The following is a 27,470-nucleotide window of genomic DNA, read 5'->3' on the forward strand; positions in this document are numbered from 1 at the left end:
ACGATACCTTATCGATTGTGAATTGCACAATTAATTTGTTGCTCTCTTTATAGATAAATAGTTAAAATTTTAAATTTAAAAACTTTTTGCGAAACTTTGTTTTTATTTTTTTTCTATTTAATTTAGTAGATTTTTTATTATGTAATTTATAGAGTTTGTGATAGTTTTATTTAATAATAGTTAGATAGTTTTATATTTAATTTTATTTTAATTTTGCATATAATTTTTCCTCTTTTTATAGTTTTACCAATTTTTATGTAATTTGTAATTTTTATAATTTAATTTTATTACAAGAAACCGTACCATTAGTTTTTGTTATAAATTTTTTAAACTTTTTGTTTATAATTTTTTGAAAAATTTGTTTTGTTTTTTTTTCTTCTCGATTTTCTTAGCAGTGAAACCTTCCAATTAGTTATAGTTGTTTGTGTTTGTCCGTTATTATTATGTATTTTTTTTAAATATATTTTATTAATTTTTCATTTAAAAATTTGAAATTTTAGTTTTTGTAAAGTAACTGTAGTTTAGAAAAAGCTGTAAAAAATGACACGTATTTTTTGTTTTGGGAGGGGGAGTTCGTGTTTGGGGACGCTAATTAAGCTTTACATTAAAAAATTTAGTTATTTTGTTCTTTTTACAGGGATTTTTTTCTATTTGAATTTGTTTGGTATGTAGTTTTTTATAATTTGTTTTTAGTTTTAATTGTAATTTTTCTTACTTTGGATGTTGCTGTTAGAATGTATTTAGTTTTTCATTTTTTTATATTACATTTTTTTTAGTTTTTTGTTTAAATTCTTCTTAAGCTGTTCCAGAGAGTATTTTTCATAGAAATATTGTTTAAGTTAGTAGTCTTGATGTTATTTTTTTTCAGTGTATTGAAAGGAAAAGTTAATTGGGAGTTATTAAAAAAAACGAAATTAGTGAGAAATTGCTGCAGTGTAGTTTTTAATATAAACATAGTCTAGTATATATACATATATAGTCAAGTCGATAGTATAATCTATGCTCAATTCTGTAGTATAGTCTAGACCATAGTCTAGTCTGTAGTATATTCTATAGCCTAGTCTATAGTTTAGTTTATAGTCTAGTCTATAGTCGAATATATAGTCGAATCTATAGTTTATTCTGCAGTCTAGTCTATAGTCTAGTATACAGTGTCTGCAGTTCACAGTATAATCTATAATGTATACAATAGTATATAGACTAGTCTATATTCTAGTCTGTAGTCTAGTCTACAGTCTAGTCTTTAGTCTAGTCCATAGCCTAGACTATAGTTTAGTATATAGTCTAGTCTATAGTATATTCTATAGTCTATTCTATAGTCTATTCTATAGTCTAGTCTATAGTTTAGTCTATAGTCTAGTCTATAGTTTAGTCTATAGTCTAATCTATAGTTAAGTCTATAGTCTAATCTATAGTCTAGTCCATAGTCTAGTCTATAGTCTAGTCTATAGTCTAGTCTATAGTCTAGTCTATAGTCTAGTCTATAGTCTAGTCTATAGTCTAGTCTATAGTCTAGTCTATAGTCTAGTCTATAGTCTAGTCTATAGTCTAGTCTATAGTCTAGTCTATAGTCTAGTCTATAGTCTAGTCTATAGTCTAGTCTACTAGTCTAGTCTATAGTCTAGTCTATAGTCTAGTCTATAGTCTAGTCTATAGTCTAGTCTATAGTCTAGTCTATAGTCTAGCTATAGTCTAGTCTATAGTCTAGTCTATAGTCTAGTCTATAGTTCTAGTCTATAGTCTAGTCTATAGTCTAGTCTATAGTCCTAGTCTATAGTCTAGTCTATAGTCTAGTCTATAGTCTAGTCTATAGTCTAGTCTATAGTCTAGTCTATAGTCTAGTCTATAGTCTAGTCTATAGTCTAGTCATATAGTCTAGTCTATAGTCTAGTCTATAGTCTAGTCTATAGTCTAGTCTATAGTCTCAGTCTAGTCTATGTCTATAGTCTAGTCTATAGTCTAGTCTCATAGTCTAGTCTATATAGTCTAGTCTATAGTCTAGTCTATAGTCTAGTCTATAGTCTAGTCTATAGTCTAGTCTATAGTCTAGTCTATAGTCTAGTCTATAGTCTAGTCTATAGTCTAGTCTATAGTCTAGTCTATAGTCTAGTCTATAGTCTAGTCTATAGTCTAGTCTATAGTCTAGTCTATAGTCTAGTCTATAGTCTAGTCTATAGTCTAGTCTATAGTCTAGTCTATAGTCTAGTCTATAGTCTAGTCTATAGTCTAGTCTATAGTCTAGTCTATAGTCTAGTCTATCTAGTCTATAGTCTAGTCTATAGTCTAGTCTATAGTCTAGTCTATAGTCTAGTCTATAGTCTAGTCTATAGTCTAGTCTATAGTCTAGTCTATAGTCTAGTCTATAGTCTAGTCTATAGTCTAGTCTATAGTCTAGTCTATAGTATAGTTTATAGTCTAGTCTATAGTCTAGTCTATAGTCTAGTCTATAGTCTAGTCTATAGTAGTCTATAGTATAGTCTAGTCTAGTCTAGTCTATAGTCTAGTCTATAGCCTAGTCTATAGTCTTGTCTATAGTCTTGTCTATAGTCTAGTCTATAGTCTAGTCTATAGTCTAGTCTATAGTACAGTCTATAGTCCAGTCTATAGGCTAGTCTATAGGCTAGTCTATAGTCTAGTCTATAGTCTAGTCTATAGTTTAGTCTATAGTCTAGACTATAGACTCGACTCTATAGTCTAGTCTATAGTCTAGTCTATAGTCTAGTCTATTGTCTAGTCTAAAGTCTAGTCTATAGTCTAGTCTATAGTCTAGTCTATAGTCTAGTCTATAGTCTAGTCTATAGTCTAGTCTATAGTCTAGTCTATAGTCTAGTCTATAGTCTAGTCTATAGTCTAGTCTATAGTCTAGTCTATAGTCTAGTCTATAGTCTAGTCTATAGTCTAGTCTATAGTCTAGTCTGTAGTCTAGTCTATAGTCTAGTCTAGTCTATAGTCTAGTCTATAGTCTAGTCTATAGTCTAATCTATAGTCTAATCTAATCTAGTCTAGTCTATAGTCTAGACTATAGTCTAGTCTATAGTCTAGTCTATAGTCTAGTCTATAGTCTAGTCTATAGTCTAGTCTATAGTCTAGTCTATAGTCTAGTCTATAGTCTAGTCTATAGTCTAGTCTATAGTCTAGTCTATAGTCTAGTCTATATTCTAGTCTATAGTCTAGTCTATAGTCTAATCTATAGTTAGTTAGTTAGTTAGTTAGTTTGAAAGGAGGATGTATATACATCAAATCCGAAGAAATACACCTAGGCCTCTATCGGGCCTGTTGTGCGCTCCTTAACCAGTGCCTCAGGTGGGAATCGAACCCACCACCTCCGGTCTACCAGACTAGAACACTAACCACTAACCTACCGGAGGCCACTAGTCTAATCTATAGTCTAGTCTATAGTCTAGTCTATAGTATAATCTATAGTCTAGTCTATAGTCTAGTCTATAGTCTAGTCTATAATCTAGTCTAGTCTATAATCTAGTCTATAATCTAGTCCATAGTCTATTCTATAGTCTAGTCTATAGTCTAGTCTATAATCTAGTCTATAATCTAGTCTATAATATACTCTATAATCTAGTCTATAGTCTATTCTATAGTCTAGTCTATAGTCTAGTCTATAGTCTAGTCTATAGTCTAATCTATAGTCTAGTCTATAGTCAAGCCTATAGTCTTGTCTTTAGTAAAGTCTATAGTCTAGTCTGTAGTCTAGTCTATATTCTAGTCTAATAGCAACAATTTCAACATCAAATATACTCTAGAAATATTTTCAATTTTAAAATTTGTACATCAAAAATACACTGAACAAAACACTTTAAACACACTTGGTTATTATAAGCCTCATTTAAATAGTTTATATTCGAACAGAAAACATTGTTACTAACAATTATTATTTTATATTTTTTCATAAAATTAATAATAATTCTTGTTTTTTTCTTGTACAAGAAAAATTCTCTTTTGACAGCTTAGCAAGTATTTTGTTTTTGGTATATTGTAGTTTTTGTTATTAGTTTTAAAGATTTTCTATTGTTTTATATATAAAAAAAGTATTTATGGATTTAAATTATTTGTTTAGTTGTATAATTAATTATTTATAATAAAAACACAATTACTAAACATAAATGCACATTATGTTTCTTTTGGTAGTACGTTTTTTTTCAGTGCAATTATTAAAAAAACAAAAAATCTTAAAAATTATAGGAAAAAGTTTTACATTAAAAAAAAAAAATTATTTTATAATTAATAATATTTTACATTTAACAACATTTTAAAAATAAAACAAAATTTTAATTGAAATTTTGTTTTTTTTTGTGTTTGGTTAACAAAAAAAATGTATAATTTGAAATTATTGAAAATTTTCTTTAAGTTTTCTTTTAGTGTTTTATAGTAAAAATTTAGTAGTAGACAATAGAAAATATTAGCAGGATTGTTTTTGTGCTTATTTTTGTTACGTGTATTACACTGATAAAAATTGTTTTAAGTAAAAACTGTTCTTTTTTATACATTTATGAATTTAGTTTTCTTATATCTTTAGCATAAATGTGATTTTTTGTTTTTTTTACTAGTTTTTTGTTTGATAAATGAATGGCCTAATATTTTTCTTTAATATAGTTTCAGTTTTTTTTAACATTTATCATGTTATTTTCCATTTTTAAGTTTATGGTTTTTTAAGCAACAATATTTGATATTTTTGTAGTTGTTGTTTTTTATATATTTGTTTATATAAGAAAAAAAAATATATATATATATAATTAAAGTGTTTTTGTAAATAATTTATAATTTATAGCCATAAAAATTGTTCACACACACACACTCACTCTCAGGCATTATTTCTAGCCCGTTAGTTTATATTGTGGAACCTAGTTTAATCAGACGATCTGAGTGTTTTACTCTTAAGTGTGAACGCAATGTATCAATGCGACTGTAGGTGGCTGGACAATAGGGACAATTCGAACGTTGAGCCGTGTGCGAGTGGAAGTGATGCCAACGATTTGTTACCTCTTTGCCGCAAGAACGACAACGCCACATTGTGCCGGGATCACGGGACGGTGTAAACATATTGTGATAGGACATTTGATGATGTAAATTATGTGCTGAGCCTCCCATACTACCAGTGGTCGAGCCAATCGTATGCAATTGATTTAGACTCTGATGATGACTACTCTCGCCCTGGTGATGACCGCCATTTGTGCCGCGCATGATATTCTCCAATAGATAATCGTTTTTTATAGCCGCATCCAATTGTAGTCCATAAGCATGTGGCGGCGGTGAGTCCGATAGCGATGATGTTCGTGAAAACGATGATCTTCTATAGGGAGTTCTAGACAGACGTCCTCGGGATACTGTAACCAATGAAAAAAAAGAGAACACACACCACATAATGGGGCGAAAATCAGCCCAAGAACAACAAACAGAGTGAAGTAGTATAAAGTGTATTTTTTTTTTGTTTTGTTTTGGATTTGCTTTTTATATAGAGTAGACTTTTATAAAAAAAATATATGTATGAAAAATTTAGAGTAATTTTTTGTTTATAGAGAAAAAATAGTGTTGAAATAATATGATAGTGTGAGCATAAAACATAAACTTAAAAATATATTTAAAAGAATCTTAATAAAATATAAACTAAAAGAAAAATACACTAACAAAAATTAAATTACATAAAAAGAACAAAATCTAAAAAAAAAATCATAGCTAATAGAAGCATTTTTATTACTAAATAAAATATTGAAAGAAATTTATAAGAAATTTTATTTAAAATAAATATAAAATTGTTTACTTTTTGAAAAATATAAAGCGTTTTCCTTTTGTATATAATTTTGAAGTTTTAATTATATTTCAAACTAACGTTTTTTTCATAGGACTATACTGTTTAATTATTAATTCCTAATAAAAACTTTTTAATTTAGGAAATTTTCCTTTTCTACATACAATACAATAAAAACATTTCAAATAATTCGCAAATATTAAATTTCAAAATTTAAATTTTTACAATTCTGGAACAAAAATAAATATTTCAAAGTTTGAATTTAATATTGTAAACTTGTTTTCATTTTTCCATCGATATTTGGAAAAAATATTTACTAATTTAACTTATTTTAAAGTGTTGTTTGGAAAACCTAGAAAATTCGTACTAAATTTTGAAATATGAAAATATGCTTCCAAAATGCCTCAAAATATCGAAATTCTAAATTTATAGTATTTTTAACAAGATTCAACCTAAAGGCTATGTAACATCGTATTTGGTCCTAAAATGCCAGACATCCCTAAATGAGATGACGAACGATTTCACAGTAGGTCTGTATTGGATTCTAGGTCATCAACAGATAGCTGGCAATATCATTGTAGACTCTCTTGCGAAAGTGGATAAGTAAAAGAGCATAACGCCCTTCTTGTCGGCATAACGCTTTCAAGCTGTGATCGCTCGATTCGTGATAAACGAGCTTGCGCAACACATACGGTCGATTGATCTGTAGACCGGCGAAAATCATGTGTCTGTCATACGACTCATGAATATCATAAGCCCTACTTTAGTTTACGAGAGTTAATCTTTGGAACTTAACTGCAGTGCTGACTGGTCACTGGCCTTTAGACTCCATGCAAGAAAACTGACCTTATCCAGTAATGACTTTTGCAGGAGCTGTTAAGGCGAAGAGGAAGAAGAGAGCGTATTACTCACTTCCTTTGTCTATGAACTGCCCTAGCTGGGGATGGATTAAATTTGCTAGGAACCAATTTCCTGCATGATATAAAGTCTCTAATACGAGGCTGATATCCGAAAGATAAAATCCTTTATTCGTGTGATAAACTGGTTTGGATAGGAATCTAAAGTTATTGGTTCAAAGAGTACTAATAGGCCGATCGTTTTTTCTATTATAAGTATCACAAAGGAATCAACGAAATGGATCCAAGTGTGTCCCCAGTGTTGACAGCAGGTTAACCTAACTTTGAAAATTCACGGAATTTATAAAAGAATTGCTATTGAAAGCATATCTTGCAGACATATAAGCGATTTTTATTCTAGTAGATTCCAGATCTCAGAACATTAGATCAAATACTCATAAGAATCCGTTGCTACACGGATGGCTTTATATCAAGAGAACAAAGCGGGCCTGAAATGCCTAAATTTTGCGTCAACAAAGGTTAACATATTTACCGACAGCCAGAAGGCAATTACGGCGATAACAGGACCGTTTTGCAAGAAAGCTTTAACCATATACTATTCCAGAGATTAGGTGCCAAGCCACTCGGGAGTAGTCGGCAACGGGAGACCGAATGTGCTAAATTTAAAGGGAAGGGGAGCCCGAGGAAAACATTCGACGCTGCGGGGGCTGTATTAAAAGTATGATCCTATGGGGTGACTCTTACGAGAAGACTTCTCAAAAAGAGCAATTCTTAGCTTAGTATGATGGTACGTATTCTGAGATTCCATAGATAAGGTACCAAGCCACTCGGGAGTAGTCGACAACGAGAGACCGAATGTACTAACTTTTAAGGGAAGGGGAGCCCGAGGTAGTTATACTGACGAACCCTAAAACATTCGACGCTGCGAGGCCTGTATTAAAAGTATGATCCTATGGGATGACTCTTACGAGGAGACTCCTTAATTCTGAGTGAACACGTGCGGTTTTCAGACGAATGCAGAGCATGAAGAGAGATCCTTAAAATTCTGGACCACTTTCTTTGCCTTTATCAGGCTTTTGTAGAAATTAGATTCAAATATCTTGGGAATGATATTATTCCGGATATAACATCCCTCACGAACACTAGACTAGAAAATTCTTTGAAATTACATTCAGGAAACTGAGTTTCTGAACATCGGACGATTGAATACTATATAAGGGTGTTTGTTTTTACCAAGCAACAGTTTCCATGAACAGGATCGATAGTGGCCTAGGTGTACTGAGTTTCTGAATATCGGACGATAATATATTCAGTTAATAGGTTTTTTGTTTCCATGAACAGGATTGACAGTGGCCTAGGTGAATTTCTTCGGATTTGAGGTAGTACACATCTACACAAAGGGAAAAAGAAATATACACGCCTGGTACCAAATTGACACCAAACTGTTTATAATTTTTCAATACCATCCGTTGTCAATGTATATACATACGTACGACAACACTATGTAATGTTGACAACATAGATTTCGACAACGAATTGTTGCTATGTTAACAACGTTGCGTTGTCAACATTACATAGTGTTGTCGTACGCATGTACATATATACTTTGACAACGAATGTTATTGAAAAATTGTAAAATCTTGGGTATCAATTTAATACCTTTTCCCTCTGTGTACCTATCAACCTAATCTAAGCATGGCATGTGAGTTCATTTGGCCATTTTGAATTGACATTTGAAGTTTTAATAATCTTTTTCTTTTATAACAGATATTTAAAACAGTTTTTTTATAATACTAATAATAAAAACAAATAACTATTTTTTCTTAAGTTTTTATATGTTAATTTTAAATATTACTTACATTCCAGCGTGCAAAATAGTATAAACCAATAAAAAAATTTAAATATAAATATTTAATTGAAAATGATTTAGAAAAAAATGCCTCCGTTGTTAATTTAACAAATTTTATAATTTGTTTGTTTTGGTTTTTTTTGTCTAAAGGGACGGTTTTTGTTGTTGTTGTAGATAATATTTATAAATATTTTTAATAACATGTATAATAACATAAATTAGTCACAAACGTTGGGTATTGATTTTTGTGTTTTAGCCAATAACAAGTACATTTTTTTACAAAAAAATTCGCACAAATGTAAGCTAAATTACTAAACATTTTTTTTGGGTGTAACGTCTGTGCGAATTGTAAGCTAATGTTGTTTTTTTCTTATAACACTCTTAAATTAAATTAGAAAATTATTTAAAATAATTTTAATAAAAGAACACTAAAATATATAAAAAAATACTTACATTAAAAATACATAGAGTTTAGAAATTATAAGAAAATATTTAAATAAATTTTTAAAGAAATAAAATTACAGGAAATTGGGCCGAGATATTTTTTTTGAAGTAGAAGAAGATTTTTTCAGTAAAAGTAATTATGTTGCAGAAATATTTGTTAGTAATTTATATTTTATAAAAAACCCTAGTTGGAAGCACAATTATATTTTTTGTTGTTTTAAAAAATATAAAAAAAAATTGTCTTATGAAAGAAAAAATTATTTAGTTTTTTGAACTTTTTGTTTTATATTTTTGGGATTTTTATTGTTGTTTGTTTATATTTAAATTAATTTCTTGCTTATTATAATAATTTAAACAGTTTGCTTTGTTTTTAGGGTTAAATATGTTGTTGTTGTGGTTTTCATAAAATATATTTAGTTTATTTTTGTTGGAAATTTGAAATTAAAAAAAAAAAAAAAAAATATAAAATAAAAAAATTTAATAAAATGTTTTGATATTTATTTTCATTTAGATTTTCTTTTTTTATTTTGTATAAAATATAAAATATTTATTTTTAACATAATTATAAATTTTTAGTAATATTTTTTTTTGTTTATTTTATTTAATATAATTAATTTATTTCATTTAAAATAACAAATGCTTGGCTTTTGTTTTATTTGAAATTATATTTATATATATTTTTTTATATTCTTTGTTTTTAAACTAAAACTTAAGCTTAAAATTATTAATATTTTTAATTTAATTTCTATATAAATAAAACTTAGCACTAAATTAAAAAATAATAAAAAAAAAAACAATTTCAGTATTTAGTTGGTTTTAAAGATTATTAAATAAAAAAAAAAACAGTACAAAAAATTTTACAATAAATTTTATTATTTTTTTAATTAATTAATAATTTTTTTAAGAAAATAAAATGAAATCATAATTTTTTGACAAAATTTAAAGAAAATTAAATTAGATGGCTTAGTTAAATATTAAGGCAAAATAATTTTATTTAAAACCCCAATAAAGCTTAATTAAGGGGCTAAAGGTCATCATTATTCCCATATACGCTAAGCGAGTTAATAAGGGGTCAAAGGTTACAAAAATCAGGTTTTTTAATAGCTAAAATAGTCTTTAACTAAAATGTAGGAAATTTAATTCTCTATAGAAATTATAATAGCTTTAAAAGGCCTAAAACGCATAATAAGAGAGATATTCGTAAAAAACTGAGTTTGTGACCTTTGACCGCCAATAGCTCTCGCTTAGCGCACACAATATATAAGGTGACTTTTAATAACTTATTAATAATGCCAGGGAGAAGCTATGGACCAATTTAGAAAGTTTGGAATTAAAAAAAATTTATTTTAAATTTCGAAAATTGGAACAAAATTTTTAATAATGAATTTAAAATTTTTTTAAGTGCCACCTAATTTATAAATTCTTTAAATTATTTTCTTTTCTAAATAAATTTTTTTTAAATCAGGTATTGAAAAAAAGTCTTGTTTTAGTTGTTGCGATTTCTTTAAAAAAAAATTATTTTAATTTTTAACGCTTTTAAAACTATTTAATTTTAATAGAAATTTTTTTGTTTAATGTGTGGTAGGGGGAGGTGGTTATTATTTTAAATAAATTGCACAATTATTATGTTTTTGTGTTTGTTTTCACAATAAATTCCTTTATAAAATTAATAAAAAAAAAATTATAAATAATTCAATATATATGTTTATTTTAAACTCATTTTTCATATTTTTTTAAACAGCAAATTTTATTTATAATTTCTTTAATTATATTCTTTTAATTTTGAGTTTTAAAAGAAAACTAGTGATTTATTGCACATACGTTTTTTTATTAGTGTTTTTTTGTTTTAAATTATTTTAATTTAATTAAATATATTATTGCATTTTTAAGAATTACATAGAACAAATTAATATTCTTTTTGCTGCTTTATAATTAATTTATTTTGTTTCCATTAATTTTAGTTATTTGGATTTAGCACCATTTTTATTTTTGTTTTTAACTCATTTCATTTGCTTTTCTTGTTTCCTCTTCTTCTCTAACATTTCTAATCAGTTTTCATTTTTTTTGCTTTTTACCATAATTATCACATTCTTGAAATAAATTATTAAAACAAAAGTAATAATATTTTGTTGTTTAATTAAACAAAAAAAAAAAAAAATAAAAATAAACTTTTTTCTTGGAGTTTTTTTGTTTGCCTTAAATAGTTTTGTGCACCAAATATTATTTGTTCTTTTCTAATGACCAATTTTTTTACGTTAATTGTGTCATAATTAATATTAATTTTTTATATGTTTTTATATTAATTAATAGTTTTTTTTTTTGTTTTTCAAAGACACATACATTGAGTGAATATTTCTTTTTTTAAATATAAATTTATGTTAAATTTTAGTAATTGTTTTAGTAATATTTTTTAAATATTTACATTATTTTAAAACAGTTTAAAGGGAAGTAAGTGGAGAGGTTGAGTTGAAAGGTGGTTTTTTGAAAAAGGTGGTAATTTTTTAAACTAAAGTATGGCCAAAAATTTCTTAGTTTTATTTGTTTAATAAATTTTTTATATTAAAATATTAATTAGTATGAAGTAATTCAGATGTAAAATTTTAAAAGCCTTTTGTGTTTTTAATACTGTATTTAAAATTATACAACAATTACATTGTATAACAATTACTTGTAATTGTATAGCCATTACTTGTAATTATATAACAATTACTTGTAATTCTAAAACAACTACTTGTAATTCTATAACAATTACTTGTAATTCTAAAACAACTACTTGTAATTATATAACAATTACTTGTAATTGTATAATAATTACTTGTAATTGTATAACAATTACTTGTAATTCTATAACAATTACTTGTCATTGTATAACAATTACTTGTAACTGTATAACAATTACATGTAATTGTATAAAAATTACTTGTAATTGCATAACAATTACTTGTTATTGTATAACAATTACTTGTAATTGTATAACAATTACTTGTAATTGTATAACAATTACTTGTAATTATATAACAATTACTTGTCATTGTATAACAAGTACTTGTAATTATATAACAATTACTTGTAATTCTAAAACAACTACTTGTAATTGTATAATAATTACTTGTAATTGTATAAAAATTACTTGTAATTCTATAACAATTACTTGTCTTTTATAACAATTACTTGTAATTGTATAACAATTACATGTGATTGTATAAAAATTACTTGTAATTGCATAACAATTACTTGTTATTGTATAACAATTACTTGTAATTGTATAACAATTACTTGTAATTGTATAACAATTACTTGTAATTGTATAACAATTACTTGTAATTGTGTAACAATTACTTGTAATTATATAACAGTTACTTGTAATTATATAACAGTTACTTGTCATTGTATAACAATTACTTGTAATTATATAACAATTACTTGCAATTATATAAGAATTACTTGTAATTGGATTACAATTATTAGTAATTGTTTTACAATTACTTGTAATTACTTTTCAATTACTTGTAATTTAAGTTTTGCCAATTACAATTATTTGTTAGTGTAATTGTATTTAGCAAAACTTTAATTAAAAATACAATTAAATGTAATTGAAAATGTAATCATTACCTCCCAAGCCATTTCTAATTGCTTTCCGACTGCAGCATACAGTTTTGTTAATTTTTGTACTTATTTTAAATGCAAAAGAGACTTTTTTTGTTCGAATATAATTTTCGAAAAATCGAATATATTTTCATCCCAGGAAAATTAGTCGAAAAATGAGCAAACTGGGAAATTTTAGATAGCTAAATGAAGGATGGCAAAGGGATCTTAATTAAGGGGCTAAAAGTAGATTATTTTCAAATTATATTCATAATTACTACAAAAATAACGGATAGAAGGACATTGCACTATGGGCCTAACAGTTATGCTGTAATAAGGAGTATAATGGAAATTAATCAGAAAGTGGCGTTAAAAATATTAAGATTTTAAAAAAATCATTTCAATGAAAAATGAATGCACTATAGCTCCAAAACAACTAATGTTATGCAAAAATAGTCTTTAACCAAAATGTAGGAAATTTTATTTTCTATAGAAATTATAATAGTATTAGAACGCGTACGACGCATAATAAGTGAGATATTCGTAAAAATACGGAATTTTGACCTTTGACCGCCAATAAACCGCGCACACGAAATATTTAATACCTTTGTAATAATGGTAAGAAAAAGCTATATATCCAAAATTCCACGGCAAAACCCCTTATTTTTCTGGGCTACAATTGACGACTTATTTTCATACTAATTAATATTTTTAATATAAAGATAATTTTAATAAAAAAAAAATTAAAATAAATGTCTTTGCATTAAGATTTTTTGAGACGTTTTTTTTTATGAAATTGGTATAAAAATAATTAAAATTAGTTAAAAACGAAACGAAAAAAAAAATGCTTAAGTATTAGTAAAAAAATAAAGGTTAATTAAAATATTTTGTACATTTTTGTTTAGTAAAAATATTATTATAAAAAATATAACATTATCATTAAGAACTTTTTAATAGAGAATAATAAAAACTGTCTTAAAAATTAGGTTTTTTTTTGTTTAATAGGATGAAGTAGTGGTTGGTAGTAGAAAAACAACAATTATTTAAAAAAAAAATAAAACAAGTTTTAATAGAGAGTTGCAACAAAAGGCAACTCTAGGGGCAGGGGTGTATTTGTTTGTTTTTACTTCTTAGTAGAAAGGTTTTCGATTTTTTTTAGGAAATTTAATTTTTATTAAAATTATTTAACTTAAGGGGTCTTGTTGTTTTAGTACACTTAAATTTTGCTTAAAAGACATTTAACTTTTTTAAACAAGCACACATACACAGAAATGTATATACAAAGATTAAATTGTATTTTTAATTTGTTTAATAAGTGGACTACTTGCTAAAGTCTAGTTTTTAGATAAAGAATTTAATATCAATAGGGTTTGCAAGTTTGTTTTAAATAATGGTGGAAGTGTTATTAAGGGAGGATGGATTAGATTTTTACTAAATTCTGCTTAAATAAATTTTACAAACTACAAAAAAACTTGGTTTTATTTGTTAGTTTGTTCAACTATAAATAAAAATTGTTTACATATATATAAAATTGTGTGTTTTTTTAGTTTTTAGTTAATTTCTATATAAATTATTAATAAAATCTCATAGAATTTGTTATAAGTAGGTAGTAATATAATTAATATTAATTTGTTGTTTTTTACATATTTTTTGTTTGTTTAGCAGCTTTTGAAGGGATTTTTGAGTTGAGTTTTTTTGCTATAGATATATAGTTTGTTTGTAGTAATTAAAAAACATTTAGAGTAACTTGCTGAATAAATTAGACATTTAACAACACATTATTTAAGTTTAACCACAATATGTATTTGTTGCAGTGGGTACTAAGTGTTTTTTTAAAAACATTGTTTTTATATAAGTCTAGATAAATTGCACTACATTTTATTGTTTATTTTAAATTGGCCTCTTTTACTTTTGGCAATTTTTCTTTTCATTCCACTAAGTATTTGTGTTTATTAAAAATATTTACATATTTATTTAACTTTTTTGTAGTTTGTTTACAATTAATATTTTGTGCTAATTATTTTTTTAATTAATCTTTTCAGTTAATTCCTGTTAAAACAATTTCTTTCTGTTAATTTCAAATGATAAAATGAAAAATTTGTGTTTTTTCAGCTAAGAAACCATTTTAAGAAACTTTGTGCTTAAATATCTATTTATATAAATATATGCCATCCATTATGAAACCTAGTTATCAAAGGATTCTGTCATTTCTGTCACTTTTTTTCTTAAATGTCACTCTTATTTTGTAGTTAATTTTTTTAATTGTTTTATTATTTGTGCAATATAAATAGTGTAATTTTCTTTATATTTCCTATAATTTTATTAAAAAAAATAACAAATTGACTTTTTTGTCGTAGCATTATTTTGAAATAAAGTAATTTAGATGTATACACACACCATTTCCAATAAAAACATAGACAAATTAAATGGAAAACTTAGTACTTTTTTAAGTACTTTCTAACATCGAAAAATACTGTAGTACCCCAAGACATTTTAGTTGCTTTTTCTAACTTATGAATTTTTTACAAGCAGTCTATAATATATATAGTCTCATCGATAGTCTAATTTATGGTCTAGTCTATAGTTTAGTCTATAGTCTAGTTTTTAATCTAGTCTAGTCTATAGTCCGGTCTACAGTCTAGTCTATAGTCCATTCTATAGTCTAATCTGTAGTCTGGTCTATAGTCTGGTCTATAGTCTAGTCTATAGTCTAGTCTACAGTCTAGTCTATAGTCTAGTCTATAGTCTGGTCTATAGTCTAGTCTATAGTCTAGTCTATAGTCTAGTCTATAGTCTAGTCTATAGTCTAGTCTATAGTCTAGTCTATAGTCTAGTCTATAGTCTAGTCTATAGTCTAGTCTATAGTCTAGTCTATAGTCTAGTCTATAGTCTAGTCTATAGTCTAGTCTATAGTCTAGTCTATAGTCTAGTCTATAGTCTAGTCTATAGTCTAGTCTATAGTCTAGTCTATAGTCTAGTCTATAGTCTAGACTATAGTCTAGTCTATAGTCTAGTCTATAGTCTAGTCTATAGTCTAGTCTATAGTCTAGTCTATAGTCTAGTCTATAGTCTAGTCTATAGTCTAGTCTATAGTCTAGTCTATAGTCTAGTCTATAGTCTAGTCTATAGTCTAGTCTATAGTCCTATATAGTCTAGATAGTCTAGTCTATAGTCTAGTCTATAGTCTAGTCTATAGTCTAGTCTATAGTCTAGTCTATAGTCTAGTCTATAGTCTAGTCTATAGTCTAGTCTATAGTCTAGTCTATAGTCTAGTCTATAGTAGTCTAGTCTATAGTCTAGTCTATAGTCTAGTCTATAGTCTAGTCTAGTCTATAGTCTATAGTCTATAGTCTAGTCTATAGTCATAGTCTAGTCAGTCTAGTCTAGTCTATAGTCTAGTCTAGTCTATAGTCTAGTCTATAGTCTAGTCTATAGTCTAGTCTATAGTCTAGTCTATAGTCTAGTCTATAGTCTAGTCTCTATAGTCTAGTCTATAGTCTAGTCTATAGTCTAGTCTATAGTCTAGTCTATAGTCTAGTCTCTAGTCTAGTCTATAGTCTAGTCTATAGTCTAGTCTATAGTCTAGTCTATAGTCTAGTCTATAGCTGTCTAGTCTAGTCCTATAGTCTAGTCTATAGTCTAGTCTAGTAGCTAGTCCTATAGTCAGTCTATAGTCTAAGGTCTATAGTCTAGTCTATATTCTAGTCTATAGTCTGAGTCTATAGTCTAGTCTATAGTCTAGTGCTATAGTCTAGTCTATAGTCTAGTCTATAGTCTAGTCCTATAGTCTAGTCTATAGTTCTAGTCTATAGTTCTACGTCTATAGTCTAGTCTATAAGTCTATGTCTATAGTCTAGTCTATAGTCTAGTCTATAGTCTAGTACTCATAGTCTAGTCTATAGTCTAGTCTATAGTCTAGTCTATAGTCTAGTCTATAGTCTAGTCTATAGTCTAGTCTATAGTCTAGTCTCTAGTCTATAGTCTAGTCTAAGTCTAGTCTAGAGCTTAGCTGTCTATAGTTCTAGTCTATAGTCTAGTCTATCTATTGTATAGCTTAGTATATAGTCTAGTCTATAGTACTAGTCAGTCTATAGTCTAGTCTATAGTCATGTCCTATAGTCTAGTCTCTAGTCTAGTCTATAGATAGTAGCTAATCTAGTCTAGTCGATAGTCTAACTTCATAGTCTAGTCTATAGTCTAGTCTATAGTCACTCATAGTCTAGTCTATAGTCTAGTCTATAGTCTAGTCTATAGTCTAGTCTATCAGTCTATAGTCTGTCTATAGTTATAGGTCTATAGTCTAGTCTATAGTCTAGTCTATAGTCTAGTCTATAGTCTAGTCTATAGTCTAGTCTATAGTCTAGTCTAGTATTAGTCTATAGTAGTCTAGTAGGCTATAGTCTATATAAGCGTCTAGTCTATAGTCTAGTCTATAGTCTAGTCTATAGTCTAGTCTATAGTCTAGTCTATAGTCTATTGTCTATAGTCTAGTCTATAGTTAGTTATATAGTCTCGTCTATAGTCTAGTCTCTAGTCTAGTCTATAGTCTAGTCTATAGTCTAGTCTATAGTCTAGTCTATAGTCTTGTCTATAGTCTAGTCCATATTCCAGTCCATATTCCAGTCTATAGTCTAGTCTATAGTCCAGTTTATAGTCTAGTCTATAGTGTAGTCTATAGTCTAGTCTAATTTGTAGCATTATTCACTTGTTGCAAAATGCTTCAATTAAAAAAATACGGTCATGACTAGTTCTTTGGGGGTAAAAACTGAAATTTTTTAATTCTAATATTTTATATGGTAAATTGAGACCTTTTCTAGGAGTTCGGCATCCGTGTTTGGATAAGAAAATACTGATCAGAAAATTGGAAATATCATGTAAAACAGTGAGTGTGAAAGTGACAATTTTTTCAGACTAATGAAAATGTTTTCTTTACACACAATTTTCCCAAGTAAATAATAAAAAATGGTGTCTGTTCACTTAACTTTATGTCTGATATTGGCATTATTTAGAAAATCTTTTCCTTTTTGTAAGCTTCTAATAAACATCAATCTTTTAGGTTCAACTTTAATCTCTTTCTTATAAATGTCTACGAAAAAAATATACATATGCATTTTAATCTCTGGCAACTTGTGACGATGATGATTCTTTTGCTCTCTCCAAAGAACTTATAGCTGTAAAATTATCATTTGTTTTTTTAGACGATGAAATTTCTGATATATTACCCGATGTACTATTATCTTCTAGTTGTTGTTTGTTGAAATCAAAATCGGTGGAGCTTTCATTTAGATCTCTATTATTAGTGTGCCTAAGCTCTTTCATATTTTGTGAGGTGCCATTTAAGGTTGCGCTGGCGTTATTATCTGAATCATCGTTATCATCACTTTCAATTAAATTAAAGGTCGGTATGCTGTGATTATGATCATGCAGATGATAGTTATCTTCATCGTTTTCCCTTTGACGATCTGAGTTGTTAAGATTACGCATATTAGTGGCCAAAGTTTGTGCTCTTTTGTAATAGTCCAAGTGTGTGTCTCGTTGGGTAGTTGAGGCGTTAGTGGTGCCAAAATATTGATTATAATAATTATGTAGTGTTGCTGCTGATTGTGGCATATAATTTGTGGCATTGATGCTGTTGTTGTTGTTGGTATTACTGCTGCTAGTGTTGTTATGATGATGAAGTTGCTCTTCTTCAAAATTCCAGGCAAAAGGGTTTCCTGCTACTGCGGTATTGGCAGCAGAGGATGCAGATGCAGCTGTTGCCGCTGTGGCAAGTGTTTGATGGGCGCTAGATGTATGTTGTGGTGGCAAAGACGAAGAAGTTGAGGGATGAGTTGTAGGTGACGGTGGTGGTGGTGGAGCATAGGGGTTTCCTAATAAATTACTATAATTCCAGCCTAGAAAAGACCGATATCATTCATTTGCGGCATTATGCGATTGTGGCTGCTGGTGGACTGATGTTTGTGCTAGCAATTGTGACGCTTGTTGTTGCTGCTGCTGTTGTTGCTGTTGCGGATGTAGCTGTTGTTGTATTTGTTGCTGTAGCAAATGCTGGGTTTGTTGTGTTAAATTGTGGGCATGTTGCTGCATTTGTTGCTGATGGTGTTCTCTTTGCTGTTGCTCTCTCTGCTGCTGTTGAGCCACATTAAAGGCCGCCGCAGCGGCAGCTGCAGCCATTGCGGCTTGTGAAGCAGCAGCTAGCTGTGTGGGTGTAGGTGACTGTGTAGCTGTGGCTGCAGCAGCCGACATTAAATTTTCAAATTTCCTGGTGTCCGGGTTGTACATGGGATGTTTGAATTTACAATGCGTCCGTAAGTTGTCACTGCGGGTGTAAGTGGCTCGACAAAGAGGACATTCGAAACGTCCCGGAAAGTGTACATGATAATGATTGCGTATGTGTGTCACCACTTTGCCACATAATTTACACCGATGCAGATTGCAGCCTCCTGACAAACGTTCGAATGTCAAACGCATATGCCAGGCTTTGGAACCTGATAAACGTGCGTCGGCAGTACGAATATATTTGTGCGGATTATTAGGCATTTAATTCAGTAGTTTTGTTTTTGGAAATGACGAAAATTTTATAGTATTTGTTTTTCAATTCATTTTAATTTTTGTACACATTTTAGATTTTTAGGTTTTTTTTTGATTTGTTTTGTGAAATTATTCGCACGCACAGAGAATAAAAAAAGAAGAGAAAAACAATGTTTTTGTTGATGATTCACAAGAAACAAAACATAAAGATAAGAAAAAAATGCTTAAAACTTTTAAAGAAAATACTTAAAATTTACAACGAAACAAAATGAAAGACATATACAAAATTTGAAAATTAAATTTAAATAAAAAAAAAATAGGGAAGGAGAAGATATTCATGTAACACATTCAGTTGTACAAGATAATTTATAAGATTTCAAAAAAAAATTTATAACGAAATTAAATCAAATATATTATTTAAAACAAAAGACGAATGAACTTTTTATTAAAAATTAATCTTGTGAAATAATAAATACAACAGAACTAAACAGGAACAGTTATTGCAAAATAGAAAACACAGTAAGAGAGATATACACCGTTAAAAGAGAGAGAGACAGTTGAGCCAATGAAATGATTTTTTTGAGCATATTTAATGAAATAGGCTCAACAAATTTATTTAGCTAGATTTTTGTGCTCAATTAATTTCGGAAACTCTTCGCCTTTTGTGTAATTTAAAAAAAAAATAATAGTTTTCGCAACAAAATCGGTTACACCCAAAAAGTGTGGATTTTTTTTTGTTTGTTTAAAGAAAAAATTTCGAAACATTTGTTTTACACCAACCAATTAATTTTGATAAGAATAGATAGGGTCGTTCAAAAAATATTATTTGTTTGGATGTGGGAATATCTTTTGCCTATTACAAATATGCTACGATAAATTAACTTATATAACTTAAATTAATTTGTTTAATAATAATTATTATTTACAAAAAGTAAGTTATTTTTTTATTAATATTATTTTATTATTATATAAAACCAACTCCATTAAAAGGTTTATTTATTTTTAATGTATTTTTTATTTTTGTTTAATTTCATTAAAATAATGTATGTATGTATATATTAATAAATATGATGATATTTATTTGTTAAATAATATTATAAAGTGTGAGGTGTGTTTAATTGTTTTTTATTTTTATTAAAATTATTATTAAAATGATGTTTTATATTATTATTATAAATGTTTTATTGTTATTTAAAAAAAAATGTTTTTGTTTTTTTTTTAATAAAACCCAAACCACTTAAGTTTTAATATTTGTAAAAAATTGTATATTTATATAAATAATTTATGTTTTTTTTACATTAAAGTGTTAATAATTCCTAAAAGGTTTAATTAATGGTGAAACACAAACTCTGGTAATTAAAGGTTAAATAACGGTGAGGATTTCTGTTTTTTATTATTGTTTATCAAAAAGGGGGGTTATGTAAAAAAATTTGTTCAATTATATGGGTTTTATTTGAGAGTCAAGGAAGAAAATAGTTATAGTAATAGATTTGTTCAGTATTTGTCTAACAAGATTTTTTAGAGAAAAAGTAAGGTTACTTGCTTGACAATGGACATTTAACAGTTATATATATATTTTTTTTCTAAATTAATGTTCATTAATAATTTGATTTGATAATCTCTGATATTAAACCTAGTAGAGGTCCGATATTTACAATCAGACAGAAAGTCTTTTATAGCTTAGGAAATGAGTCAAAAAAACCTGAGTAAACTGGGTCTTAATTAAGGTGCTTAAAGTCACCATTAACCCCATGTGGGGGGTCAAAGTTTATATAAAACAGTTTTTTATAAATATCTCTTTTATTGCAGTTCCTACGACTTCAGATGCTACTACATTTCTATTGGTAATTAAATATCCTACATTTCATTTCAATACTATTTTTGCCTATCATTAGTTATTTTCGAGCTATAGTGCATTATCTTCTCTCAGCTCTTATATTTTAAAATCTCAATCTTAAATCACACCGATAACAATTTTTACGTTATTCATATCGTGTTAATATATGCTTACACATTGTTATACGTTTTTTCTCAGAATCACTCTATGGCCCATAGTGCAATGTCCACAAATTTCAGATAGTGTCAGAGGTAGTGTTCACTAATTTTTTTTTTCAAATTATATTCATCATTATGAACTCTGAACCTTGTGAAAGTTTCCCTTAGTGGGACATTGCACTATGGGACAGAAATAAATTATGTAAATTTTCTTAATATTAGAACGTAAAATTGTGACATAAACTGTATCAGCGTTAAAAATATTAAGATTTGAAAATATCTTATTGCAATGAAAAACTAATGCACTATAGCTCGAAAACAACTAATGATATGCGAAAATGGTGTTTAACTAAAATGTAGGAAATTTAATTCTCTATAAAAATTATAATAGCTTAAAAACGCGTACGAACCATAATAACTGAAATATAAGAAAAAAATTGATTTAGTGACCTTTGACCGTCAAAATCTCTCTTAAAGCTCACGATATTTGTAATGACTTTTTATAACTTATTAATAATGATCAGGAGAAGCTATATACTAATTTTTTTTAGGTTTTTAGATTAAAAATTATTTGAAATCTAGAGAAAAATCACTTTAATGCATGCGAATCTCATTGAGCTCTCTTATACTCTTTCTTTCACACGTACTTATGATCGTACATGCATAGAAAACGAATAAAACCAGTGAGAGAGCAAAATATTTACTATCTGTCATTCGCTGCTTTAATGTGTCTTTGTTGATAAACCATCTAATCGCATTGAGCTCTCAAATGAGCTCTCTTGTACTCTTTCACACGTACGTGTGATTACATATGTATAGAAAACGAATAATCCAGTGAGAGAGCAAATTTTTTTACTCTCCGCCATTCGCTGCTTTAATGTGTCTGTTGAAATACGAGCGAGTATCATTCACACGTACGTATGATCACTCATGTACAAAAAAACAAATAAAACCTGTGAGAGAGCAAATATTTGACTCTGTGCCATTCGCTGTTTTAATGTGTCTTTGTTAAAATACGTTTCGTTTTGAGCTCTCTTGTACTTTTTCACACGTGCGTATGATCACTCATGTATAAAAAACAAATAAAACCAGTGAGAGAGCAAATTTTTTATTCTCTGCCATTCGCTGCTTTAATGTGTCTTTGTTGATATACCACCGAATTGCGTTGAGCTCTCAAATGATCACTCTTGTACTCTTTCACACGTACGTAAGATCACTCATGTATAATAAAAAAAAAAACAAATAAAACCAGTGAGAGAGGAAATTTTTTATTCTCTGTCATTGGCTGCTTTAATGTGTTTTTGTTGAAATACCAGAGAATCGCATTGAGCTCTCTTATACTCTTTCTTTCACACGTTCGTATGAACACACATGTATAAAAAAACAAATAAAACCAGTGAGAGGGTAAATTTTTACTCTCTGCCAGCGAATCGCATTGAGCTCTCAAATGAGTTCTCTTGTACTCTTTCTTTCATACGAAAAAAACGAATAAAACAAGTGAGAGAGCAATTTTTTTATTCTCTGCCATTCACTGCTTTAATGTGCCTTTGTTGAAATATCACTCTTGGGAATGACTTGCGAGAAGAGAAAACTTTAAACATTTTGGCATGAACTTCATTTTTAAAGATACAAAATATTGAAAAAAAAAAATTAAAAATGATCAGTTGCAATCAGATATATATTTTTATTTTTTTTTAATATAAGCCGTAAAATTTCTATTGTCAAGTGTACATATACTTTTTCCGACGAATTAAATATTAATAAGGGTTTCTTGTTGTTGTTTTTGAGAATATCATTATTATCAAGTTAAAAAAAAAGAGAAAACAAGAAATGTGTGTTTTATTTTAAGGAAAATAATAGAAGAAATTAGAAAAGTAGAACGAAAAAAGTAGTTAGAAACTAAACGAACAACTAACACATCGAACAATTTTCAACACCCCTCCTTCCTAAATAGCAATGTTGGAAGAAAAAAAAAAACGTTATAACTAGTAGTATTTTATTTTAAAAACTCAACATAATATTATTTTTTAAAAAAATTTGAATTTAAAAAAATTTGTAATAATTTTTTTTTTTGAAATTTTACGGCCAATTCCTGTAACTTTATTTGCTTTTTGTTGTTTAAACATTTAGAAAAATATAGTTGTTTTTTTATTTTTTTATAATAATAAATCGTTTGTATAAATATTATAAATATATAATGAAATACTTAACATTCATATAGTTACACACATAAAAAACTTACCGTGGCTGTTTAAATATTGGTTTTTTTGGTTTAAAAGAAAATGTTTTTTTTTAGTTTAAATGGAAACTAAAGACTTAAAAAGTAAACATAATAAGATGATAATTTAAAAACAAAGAAGAGTGTTAAAGAAAAGTTAAGAAATTAGAAAAATAATATATAAAATAGTTTAAATTAAAAAGAAAGTTTTAAATTTTAAAATTAAAATTAAAAAAAAAGTAAATAATTAATGTTAGTTCTATTGCCTGGCTGTGGCATAAATTTAATTAAAACACCTGGATTATTATTTTTTTTTTAATTTATTTTTTGTTTTATTTGTTTGAAATTGAAAGAAGTTTTATTTTTAATTGATTAAAAGTTTGTTTGTTTTTTCTTTTGTTTTATCTGTTATTAAGTAAGTTTAGCATATATTCTGTTTGATTTTTTTTTTATTTTATATTTAATACATTAATTAATGTTGCAATTCATATATGGGTTTTTTTTTCAAGTGTTTTACTTTATTTCAGTAATTATTAATTATTTTTGGTTTGGTAATAGTGAGCTTAACTTTGTTAACTTCCCTAAAAACAATTATCTTTTTAAATCTCTTTAATAAAAATTTGAATTTCTAGGAAATTCTTTACAAAAAATTTGGAATTTTTTTCTTGTTTGTTTCTTTTATAATTAATTTAAACAATACTTTTTTCATTTTGTGTTATATGTATGGTTAAAGTGTTTTAAAATAAGGTGGGTTACGTTATTTTTTTATAACTTTTTTTTTGTATTTTTTTGAAAAATTTCCATAAATGTTGTCTAAGAGAAGTTTTATACCAAACATAAGTACTTATGTACCTAAAAAATCATAGGAAAAAACTTAAATTCATCTAAATATTCTGAAAATGTTTAAAACTGTTTTTCTTTTATTTTTTTCGTTCGTTGTTTAGTTAAGAGAAATTATTTTAAGTGTCTAAAATTTTAAACACTTTAGCAAAAGAGCCTCAAACAATTTCTATTTTTTTTTTGCTTAAGTGTCTTTGCTCTTTTAATAATTTTTAAGGTTTTTTATGTGTATTTTTCTCTTAATATTTTTTAAAAGCTCAAAGTGTTGTATTTATTATTTAATATTTTATTTAAAATCCCTGTATAATTCAAAAACAAATTCAGTAACCCTTGGCTAGCCAAGACAACAGGTTGTGCAATCAACTCTTGTTCTCAATATAAATACTAACAAAAACTATAATTTAAACTTAAGAAACATAAAAAGTAAACTTAAATATTTTTCCTTCAATAATTCTTGTTAGAGAAACTTAAACATAATTTAGGACGGCAGAAACTATAATGAAAAATAAAAAAAAGAAATTTTTATAAAAACCTAAAGAATATTCTTTATAAATTCATCTATAGTATTTCTAAGTCAATCTCACTCTCTTACTCAATGTTAAGTTTCACTTTATATGTTAAGCTTGTATTTTTCTTTTATATTTTAATTATTTTCATTTACGTTTAATTTTGTACTGATATTTTTTTATTTTTTAATTTTTTATGTGATTTTTTGAAATAAATATTTTTTTAATTAAAGTGGAGAATTGTTTAAAATTATATTAATATTTTGTTTTATATATGTATACTTATTATGTTTTTTATAGATTACTTAATTTTTTGTACACCTATTGCTTTCTATTAGACAGTGAGGATTAAAATTAAAAAAAAAATTTGAAAGAAAAACTTTCTTACATCGAAACAGAAATTTTATATTAAAGATTTTTTAAAAATTTGAAAAATCCACTTCAAGTAAATTTTATTATTCCCAATTAGTTTATAGTAATTTTCGGAATAAGGCCTTTAATGTCAACTGGGTTCAATTATGGACCGAGCTTTACCGTTCCTCATGAAATTTGTTAGAGCGATTTATCTTCTTATAAAACTTGTTTATGACAATTTTCGCCACTATACTGGTATTATTAAGTCAGTTATAAGGTTAAAGTCATTAGTGTAAATTATGGACCGATCTTCTCAAAATGTCGTGAGATTTTGATTCCTATTAAACATTTGTTTGCTTAAGATTTCATCACTATACTTGAAGTATGAGTAATAACTTAATTTTCGGAAAGAGACTTTATGTATATGGAAGGTAGGGTCAATTCTGAACCCATCCTTATCAAATTTTCTGAAGAGGATCTAATATGGGGGGTAGGGTCAATTATGAGCCGATTCTTAACAAATTTTGTAAAGTTCTTATGAATGTTGAATTCACCACTATGTCGCTATTATTAAGCCTGTTATGAGCCTTAAAGTCACTTTATGAAGGGGACCTTCTATGGTGGATAGGATCAATTCTGCATCCGTCCTTATCAAATTTAGTAAAGAGATTTTTGTTTTTATAAAACTTGTTTATCATAAATTTTATCACTAACTACTATTCATAATCCACTTTTAAGTATTCAAATCATTTTCTAAAGAGGATCTAAAATAGTTTATATAGGGGGTAAGGTCAAACATGGACCGATTTTCACAAAATTTGGTAGAGAGATTTTGATTATTATAAAACTCGTTTGTTTTGAATTTCACCACTATACTTGTAGTTTTAGTCAGTTGTGAGGAATAACTTCATTTTCAGGAAGGGACCTTATATGAAAGATAGGTTCAAATCAGAACCCATTCTTATCAAATTTGGTAAATGGATTTTAGTTCTTATAAAACTAGTTTTTGACTTTCTTATGAATGATGAATTCTTCTTATGAGTGATGAATTCACCACTATATCGCTATTATTAAATCAGTTATGAGCCTTGAAAGCATTTTCTGAAGGGGTCCTTTTATGGGGGAGAGGGTGAATTCTGAACCCGTCCTTATTAAATTTGGTAAAGAGCTCTTTGTTCTTATAAAACTAGTTTTTCATGAATTTTACCACTAATTACTATTTATAATCCAATTATAAGTATTAAAATCATTTTGTGAAGAGGATCTTATATTGGGTATATAGGGGGTAGGGTCAAATATATGTACCGATCTTCAAAAAATTTGATAGTGATATTTTGATTATTATAAAACTGGTTTATTTTGAATTTCACTTGTAGTTTTAGTCAGTTGTGAGGAATAACTATATTTTCGGAAAGGAACCTTAGGTGTATGGAAAGTAGGGTCAATTCTGAACCCATTTTAGTTATTATAAATCTTGTTTAAGACTAATTTTACCACTAACTGTTATTATTAATCCAGTTATGAGCGATAAAGTAATTTTCTGAAGAGGATCTTATATGGGTCAATTATGAACCGATCGTTATTGAATTTGGTAAAAACATTTATGATATCTTGTTGGTGTTGATTTTTATCGCTATTGCTTCATAATTATCTTATTTATGGCTCTTATATTGCACATTCTACTTATAGATCTGCATATTATTGTCATAACTGCTTGCAGCGCAGAGAGGCTTAACTCACCCGGAAGTTGGATATCAAGAACATATGGACACGCTAAGATTTTAAGCCAATTACCTCCAATTTTGAACCAACCATCCGATTATATTACCCCTCACATGGATTTTGATAGAGTTTTAAAAGTCAGAGTTCCTTTCAGGAGCGAGTGATGTAGGGGTAACCTACCAAGCGAATATACCACCAGAATCTTTGCAGATGGTTCTAAAATGAACTGTGGTGTTGATTCTGGTGTCTTCTGTGAAGAAGCTGGGATAAGTATACTACATGACCTCAATATTTGTCGATCGTCAAGCGGCACTTCTCTCATTAAATTCTTATACTACCACTTCCCTATTAGTTAGACAATGCAAGAAAGATCTATCAAGGCTGGGTCGCCTGTCTGATATTACCCTTGTTTGGGACCCAGCGTATAGGGACAGTTATGGAAATGGACAAGCATATGAGCTTGCCAGAATGGGATCTACTCTTGATATCTCCAACGCCGTTCCAGTGGCAACCCCGTTAGGTATTATCAAGAGTAGTATCCTCAGATTATATCTTTAAAAGGCTGAAAATAGGTGGAATAACCTAGACACATGTAAAGGGGTCAAGATATTGTGGTCCGCCTTCAATGAGAAACCCACAAGACTCTTTATAAACCGAAGTAGACGGGATATATTGAGATTGATAGCAGGAGACATGCAAGTCGACTGTGGCTATCCATCCATGAACAATGTCGCAGTTGCAAAGACTGGGTAAAGGAAGAAACGGTCTTTCATCTTCTGTTTTATCCGTTAAAAGAAACAGTTTTCTT

At 27.8% G+C, this 27,470-nt stretch overlaps 1 protein-coding gene across 3 annotated transcripts in view; it reads right to left on the reverse strand.

Moving 5' to 3' along the window:
- Window positions 1-4,701: 4,701 nt before the first annotated feature.
- The window catches only part of LOC119599824 (sex determination protein fruitless), an 88,145-nt gene continuing 65,376 nt past the window's right edge, over window positions 4,702-27,470 (reverse strand). Inside the window, exon 6 of one of the 3 annotated variants that reach the window (XM_037949727.1) lies at window positions 4,702-5,339. In XM_037949727.1, the coding sequence (XP_037805655.1) occupies window positions 4,843-5,339 (497 nt within the window). In that variant the 3' untranslated portion in view covers window positions 4,702-4,842. Of the gene's footprint in view, window positions 5,340-18,142; window positions 18,985-27,470 lie in introns of those variants that run through there. The other 2 variants (XM_037949726.1, XM_037949725.1) reach the window with 2 other exon arrangements.

Source organism: Lucilia sericata, unplaced genomic scaffold (genome assembly GCF_015586225.1).
Source record: "Lucilia sericata isolate MDLA Ls3-8-SP2 unplaced genomic scaffold, ASM1558622v1 Contig000089F_arrow, whole genome shotgun sequence".
NCBI classification, from domain to species: domain Eukaryota; kingdom Metazoa; phylum Arthropoda; class Insecta; order Diptera; family Calliphoridae; genus Lucilia; species Lucilia sericata.